Below are 8,458 nucleotides of genomic sequence, written 5' to 3' on the forward strand. Positions count from 1 at the left end.
TGTATAACATTTCATCTACACTCCATCATGTAGCAAAAGTATTTAAATATTATTTTTCATCAATATTATATTTTTATAAAGTAAAGTTCAGTTTTGATCCCTAACATTTATCTATATTAATATATTATATCCTTAAACTTCATTTACTCAGTTTTGGTTCAACATAGTTGTCCATATTTCAACAGATTTATTTGCTCTATCTAATGAAGGTTAACTTTTATGTTAAACCCATTAATTATAATGAGAGGCATTAAAATTACCAACATATCTTTCAAATAAATTTATTTAATGAAAAAAGTTAACAGTCGTTAGATAGAGTGACAAAATCCGTTAGAATGGAAAGTGTAAAGGACCAAAAGCATGTAAATAAAGTTTATAAACCTTACTTTTGCATAAGTCTAAGATGCTAAAAGGGTTTTGTTTGAAATTAAATTAATGGTCGATTTGTATGTGCATGGTTGGTTTTTGCAGGGTGAAGTGAGGAGTGGTGCTGGAGGCAACGAAATAGAAAGAGAGACTTGGGGTGTGGGATTTTTTAAAACATATAAAATACAAAATTATTATATAAATAAAAAATTGAAAGCCTCTTTTCCTTTGTACATGAACACTTATATGCATGTTTCTTTGCTTTGTATTGTCTTTGCCTTGAAAGTGTCTTTGTATATAATGCTACAAATTAAGGTCTCTCTCTATATATATATACGTACACATGTGGAATCATTACTTTGCTGCTAAAAAAAAGTAACCTACTTTACTGATTGGTTTTGAGGATTTCATACTCAACAAGTATATCCAAGAAGGTATTAATATAGTACCTTAATGTGATATTTATCAATCCAAGTCATCTGTTTTAGCTAGTCCATTGATTGCCGGTTAGTTGTTTATTAACCACATGTCAACTCCACTCCTAACACCTCGACCTATTTCGGTCACTCTCGGTGACTAGTTACTTTCAATGTCGAAAATTGTGCAGAGTTATCAACCTAGACCAGCTCAAAAGGAAAAAGAAAGCCAAGAAGAATTTGATAATAGAGAGGAAGACTGGTTGTGTGAGAATGGGGAAATTGTCACAATGTTGTGTAACACTTCCACACCGGAGATTAATCAATAGCTTGGCTTGTTCGTTACCAGAAAATAAATATGGGATCACTACACTACCAAGGATTTAGCCCCTCAGTATCAGCTTCAATCTACACTTCATAGCAAATGTCAACTACTGGGACAACCTATTAGTGCTTTCCTATCTGAAATGCAGGTTATATGGGACCAGTTGACTCTTGTTGTACCTACTCACAAGTGTCAGGAAGATGCATGACTATTGCTATATCTATACTATTTTATAAAATAAATTTAAAAAAAGTCTTAAAGTTTTAAAATATTAAATAACCAAGATATCCTTTATATTACTTTTTCACCCCTTCCTCTCCTCACATACACTCACCCTTTCACAACCGATTTTTTTAAAATTATAATTTTAAATTTACATTTTATACCCCTATAATTAGTTAATTAATTTACTTTACATCATTTACTTTTAAATGTTTCATTTTAAACGTTTATCAAATTAATATACATAATCGTATATCAATTAAAACATGTTTAAAAATATATTTTTATTTTAACAAGTTACATCATTATAATCGTCTCGTTAATACCTTCGAAATGAGTCCAATATTGAATAGTTTTTAACTTAATTATATTATTATATATTATATATATTGTRAAAAAATATTTTTAATATTTACGATTTATACTTTTATAGTTATTTATTTATATATATATAGTATATATTTTGAGGTTAGACTATCCAAATTGCACTGTATAATATGTTCTGAATTAATATGTTCTTGGGTTTTTTTGAAATATATATCTACATGTATTAATTCAACCTTAATCTGAGTTTCTGGACAAGAAAGAGGGTAAGCAGTTGAAATTTCATTCTAAAACCCATATTTTTTTTGTCTTTTCATGGTTTATGATCTATCAAATTTGTAGTTTTCTTTATTGGTTTTGAGTGTTTATCTTGAAACTCAAGTTTCTTGGTTCTTTGCTCCTGGTGTAAATCGAACACATTTGTGGAGTCGTTTAAATATGTTAGATTTTATATATATTGGATTTTAAATTGTCATATAATTTTTTTCATCGATAGTCTGTAATTGGAACCATAACTCTTATTTATTCAAATTGTATTAATATGTAAAGACCAAATGTAACATATATCATCGTTAAATCTTATCTTATAAAACCAGTGGAACTTCAAAATCGTTAAAATTCATGGCTCCCGCCGCATTGCGCGGGTACACAACTAGTATAAAAAACAACACCACTTCATGATCCTTCTTATGGCACTCTATGAGCGATATGAACCCGTACGAGCTCCACTTTTGCATCGCTCTCCTCTTCCCACACTTAGGGCTGCCATTTCTGAACTCATTTCATCCAGATAAGGGAGTACCTGTTGCTACTTCATCTAATGATGGATTTTTGTTCACTCCAACTCACAAAGCTAATTGAAAGTTCATAGGAAACAAACAACCTACTTTGGGTAACAAGAGACCTTCAGAATGTGCTTTCTTTCATGATACCGGTCATCAACTGTTGTACTGCCCTGACCATTCCTGCAGATCTTGTGAGAAGAAAAGTCCTAGGCATTATGCATCTGATTGTTTCAAGAACCCAAACCACAACAAAGCTCTCACTAGAAGTACTATGGATAATGATTTATCTACCATGCCTTCACGCTTCTCACAAGCTCAAAAGTCTACTACCTTCACTTCTAATGATACGACTGAACTCATGAAACAGATGATGTGTAATTTTTCACACACCATGGATACTGCTCTTGCTCAAGGTACTTCTTGGTTATTCGACGCTGGTTGTTGCAATCACATGACACAAACTGTGATGTCTTTATCACAAAGACACCAAGTATATCTTTATCTATTGTTACTACTGTCGATGGAACTCAACTACCAGTTCAACATGAAGGCTATGTTTCCACCCCTCACTTGACTTTACCCAATACACTTTACATTCCTGAACTCTCAGTTAGTCTTATCTCAATTAGCCAACTTTGTTTTAGACTTGAAAGAGTGAAGAAACAGGGAGTCATGAACATAGAGAAAGAAGGGGATGAAAATGATATTATTACAGGGAAAAAGAAATAAACAGAAAAGAAATAAACAGTAACAACCAGCTAACCGACTAACAAACTTCAACATCCCCCTCAAGCTGGTGGTTGCGATAACAAACCCAGCTTGCGTATCAAAACAGAATGTGTTGTTCACTAAGAGGTTTAGTGAAAATATCGGCTAATTGAGAAGACGAGGGTGTAAAATCCAGAGCAATATCCAGAGCAATAACACCAGCCTGTAATTGTTGCCGAACATAATAACAGTCTAACTCAATATGCTTGGTCTGTTCATGGAAAATAGGATTCTTCGCAATGTGTATACTCGCCATATTATCACATTTTAAAGCAATAGGAGTGATATTATCGACCCCTAAATCGAATAAGAGACGACTTAACCATGTCAATTCACTGGTTATCCTTCTCATTGATTGAAACTCAGCTTCAGCGGATGACAAAGAAACAGTTACCTGTTTTTTAGATTTCCAAGATATCGGACTACCTCCCAGAAGAACAAAATAGCCACTAACAGATCTTCGTGAAAACAGACAGGATGCCTAATCACAGTAAGCCGTTAGACTTAAATCTGATGTATTATTGAACATCAACCCGTAAGAGCAGAACACCCGAAGATACTTCAAAACATGAATAGCAGCATCCCAATGTGCTTTCGAGGGTCGCTGATTAAATTGACTGAGAAATTGGACACTGTAAGCTATATCCGGACGAGTATGAACCAAAAAATTCAGCTTTCCAACAAGCTATCGATAGGCAGTAGCATCAGGTAAGAGATCTGGCATGTCGGGCAACAGTTTTATATTATTCGGCAAGGGTGAAACCACATTCCCAGCATCAAAAATCTCATATTCTTTAAGTAAATCAATGAGATACTTTTTCTGTGTTAAAAACATTCCTTGAGAACCTTCAAGAAACTCAAGACCAAGAAAGTAATTGAGTTTACCCAGATCCTTGATCTTAAAAAGATCATGTAAGTATTGATTCAATTCAATAATCTCTGAAAAAGAATCGCCTGTGACAATTACATCATCCACATAAACAGCCACAATGATAAACGAAGTAGAAGTCTTTCGTAARAATAACGAGTAATCATTCTTAGAATTTTCAAATCCCTTTACTCGTAAAGCATCAGCTAACTTTGAGTACCACTGCCTAGAAGCCTGATTGAGACCATAAAGAGATTTAGTAAGTTTACAAACATAGTTCRGATCTGAACATACCATTCCCTTCGGTCTCTTCATATATACCTCTTCATGTAAATCACCATGAAGGAAAGCATTATTGATGTCTAGCTGATGTATATCCCACTTTCTTTTAACAGCAAGAGCTACTATACAACGTATAGTAGTGAATTTAACCACGGGAGAAAACATTTCATGATAGTCTTCATTAGCACGTTGTATAAATCCTTGAGCCACGAGTCGTGCCTTATACCTTTCAACAGTCCCATCTTTATTAAACTTGGTTTTGTAAACCCATTTGCAACCTATTGCACGTTTTCCTTTGGGTAATGGAACAAGTTTCCATGTTTGATTAGCTTCTAGAGCAGCAAATTCTTTAGCCATTGCTTCTTGCCAACAAGGACTTTTGATAGCTTCTTCATAATTTTTCGGTTCTACAACATAAACTATATTGGCAATAAAACATTGACTAGCATTATTCAAAACAGTGAAACATAAATTCTGAGCATCAAAACACATGTTAGTCATTGTATGAGGACAAATATCAAAAAACAGACTCTGAATAATCAGAATGTGCTTGATTACAAACAAAATCATCAAGCCAATTGGGTGGTTTATGAGCACATGTAGATTTACGAGGAACAAAAGAATCAGGAATATGAGAAGAATTTTCTGATCCATGATTGAAAGTATTATCAACAGAATTTTGTGGTGTAGGAGATTGTGATGTAGGAGATTGTGGTGTAGGAGAAGTTTGTGAAGATGAAGTTGAAGACTGAGTAGGACAATATTGAAATGTATCTGAGACAGGTACAGGAAGAGGAATATCAGAACACAAAGGTGAAGTACAATTAGAATCCTTAAGAAAAGGAAAGACAGATTCACAAAATCTAATATCTCGAGAATATGAGATTTGCATGGTATTCAAATCCATGACTTTATAAGCTTTTTTACCAAAAGGATATCCCAGAAAAATATGTGGGTTAGCTCTTGATTGAAATTTATGTCGATTAACAGGAAGAGTAGACACAAAACAAAGACAACCAAAAGTACGGATATGTTGAAGCTCAGGTTTACATTTGAATAGAACTTCAAAAGGTGTGCAATGATCAAGAACTTTGGTTGGAGTTCTGTTTATGAGATAGGCTGCTGTTAAAATGCTATCACCCCAAAACTTTAAGGGTAATCCAGACTGAATGATTAGTGAACGAGCAACTTCCAATAAATGTTTGTGTTTTCGTTCTACTAAACCATTTTGTTGTGGAGTATAGGGACAAGACAATTGATGAATAATGCCTTTGGAAGTATAGAAAGCTTTCCCTTCTTGACTACTTCCTAATTCCTTAGCATTGTCGGAACGAATGATTTTGATGGTTTTGTGAAACTGAGTTTGAACAAATTGAACAAAGGATTGAATAACTGAGAAGGCTGACCCTTTGTGACTTAGTAAATATATCCAAGTGGTACGACTATGATCATCAACAAGAGTGAGAAAGTATTTATGACCATCATATGTTGGAGTATGAAAGGGACCCCAAACATCAACATGAACAAGATCAAAAATATCAATAGATTTAGTATGGCGTTCAAGAAATGGCAATCGATGTTGTTTAGCTTTATGACAAGTAACACATGAATGAAACATGTTCTTCTTACATTTAGAAGAAACAAGGTTCAACTGTATGAGTTTATTCATTGGAATATGACCAAAACGTAAATGCCATAACGAACAGAGTTTATCAAATGAATTAGAAACAACATGATTTGAAACAGAATGAACATCAGAAAAACTATGATTGAGATCTTCAGGATTCAAAAAATACAAGCCTCCCTTTCTTTTACCAAGTGCCAAGAGATTCTTGGTGAGAGGGTCTTGCATACAACAATCCAAATCAGAGAAAATAAGACGAGTTTGATGTTGAGCAATGAATTTAGTGACCAATAAAAGATTACAATGAAATGTAGGAACAAACAAGACTTGAGAAAGACATAACCAAGACGAAAGAGACACATTTCCTACATATTCAACAAACAAAACATTACCATTCGGTAAAGACACTTTATGAGGTTTAGATAGTTTTGTGATTGAAGTGAACATGGAATAATGACTACACATATGATCAGATGCACCATAATCTATTATCCACAGCTTTGAAAGAAAAGAAGTCAAAGTTGAATTACCTGCACATGCTGCAAAGCCATTAACAGCTTCTGTGAAAGAATTTTCAGATTCTTCAGGTTTTCGAGAAGTAGGAGTTGAATCAACAACCTTCCATTGCTTTAGAAAGCTCATCAACTGATTATAATATTTGCTTGACAATTCTGTGTTTCCACCAGCCAAGTCCTTCATATTAATTTCATCTCTGATGGTAACATTAGTAGCAGATTTTCTTGAATTTGTGAACTTGAAGTGATGTGGAAAACCAATCAGCCTATAGCATTCTGATTTAGTGTGCCCCTTCTTCTTGCAATAATTGCAGATCAAAGCTTTTCTTGTATCATTGTTAACAACAAATTTGTTCTGATTATTCTTGACATGCATTGCTGCACCCTGTCAATATTCAACTTCATCGGGGCTGTGACTTCTCATTGTTGCTTTTCTAGAATAAGAATTGCATATGCTTCTGCAAGAACAGGAGTAGGTTTCCTGTGTAAAATGCTTCCTCTTGTTGAAGCATAACTATCATTTAGGCCAAACAAGAATTGAACTAATTGTTGTCTGTCCATACGTTTCAGCCAAGCTTCTCCTGTTGTGCAGCTACAATCAGGCATTTCATCTACAAAAGCAAATTCATCCCAGATTTGTTTGAATTTGGTATAATATGTTGTCACATAATCAGCCCCTTGCGATATGAGATTCAATTCTTTCTACAATTGAAAAACAACAACAAGATTTGACTGCTCATACATATGATGCAGTTCATTCCAAATCGCTTTTGCAGAAGTATGATAGATCAAGCTTTCTGAAATTTCTGGACTGATAGCATTCAAGATCCATGTAATCACAATTGAGTTGCATCTCTCCCAATCTTCGTAGCCTGGATCATCTTCATCAGGTTTCTTAGTTCTACTAGTAACAAAACCTAATTTGTTTTTAACTAATAGTGTTAATGTCATTGCTCGTTTCCAAGCACCAAACCTTTTTCCATCGAAGACTTGCGACACAATAACTGCTCCTGGATTATCTGCATGACTCAAGAACAAAGAATTTGAGTAGGCTGAGGCATTAGTTCCACTGGTGTTGATTCCAGATCCTGTCGAAGCAGAATTAGAGTTTTCATTCATCGTTATTGATAACGAATCAGATTATCAGATGACTGATAAAGAAATCAGATAGAAGAAAAGGAATCGATCAGTGATGAGAGAACAGATGATGAAGCTTAACCTTGCTCTGATACCATTTTAGACTTGAAAGAGTGAAGAAACAGGGAGTCGTGAACATAGAGAGAGAAGGGGAGGAAAATGATATTATTTCTGAATGAATGAAAAAATAATACAGGATCTCAAAGAAATAAACAGTAACAACCAACTAACCGACTAACAAACTTCAACACTTTGTGATATAGGCCTAACTGTTATTTTTTTCTCATTCTAGTTGTTGTCTACAGAATCCCAAGACAAAGCAGACTAACTATTGGGATAGGCCGTAGAACGGGTCGGATGTTTGAGATGGTCTACCTTCGCATACCCAAAACCCTTTCATCTTTTTCCCTCTCAGCATCTAATACGTCACCCAAATCTATAGATAGTTGGCATTCTCGATTAGGACATATTTCTTTTGATAGATTTAAACTACTTGTTTCATTCGGTATTTTAGGTTCTGTTAAAACTAAAAATTTGTCTTGTTTGTCATGTCAAGGAATATAATTTACACAACTAGTTCCACTAATTAAAAAAGCTACATTACAAGTAGCTACATTTTCCACAAAATCTCTACTTGTATATATAACAAGTATTCAAAATCAAAAAAATAACATGTTATCCTAAAATCCAAGCAGGCAAACATAACTCTTCAATGTTTCCTTTCCCCCTTATCAAGTTTGGTTGTGCCTAACTTGTAATGCACATTTTCAAAACACCAAAATGAGGGGTAGACCTTGAAGTCTAGTGAGAATTCCCTTTTTGTTGG

General features: G+C 34.2%; 1 protein-coding gene across 1 annotated transcript; it reads right to left on the reverse strand.

The window, feature by feature from the left end:
• Positions 1–6,915: 6,915 nt before the first annotated feature.
• LOC112518292 lies at positions 6,916–7,614 on the reverse strand. The gene is made up of 2 exons (XM_025125936.1): positions 7,336–7,614; positions 6,916–7,197 (listed from the first exon to the last, which is right to left on the reverse strand). Exons 1-2 carry the CDS (start codon positions 7,612–7,614, stop codon positions 6,916–6,918), a joined length of 561 nt encoding a protein of 186 aa, XP_024981704.1.
• Between the last annotated feature and the right edge of the window lie 844 nt (positions 7,615–8,458).

This window comes from Cynara cardunculus (assembly GCF_001531365.2).
Source record: "Cynara cardunculus var. scolymus isolate 2C chromosome LG 9, CcrdV1, whole genome shotgun sequence".
In the NCBI taxonomy this organism is placed as follows: domain Eukaryota; kingdom Viridiplantae; phylum Streptophyta; class Magnoliopsida; order Asterales; family Asteraceae; genus Cynara; species Cynara cardunculus.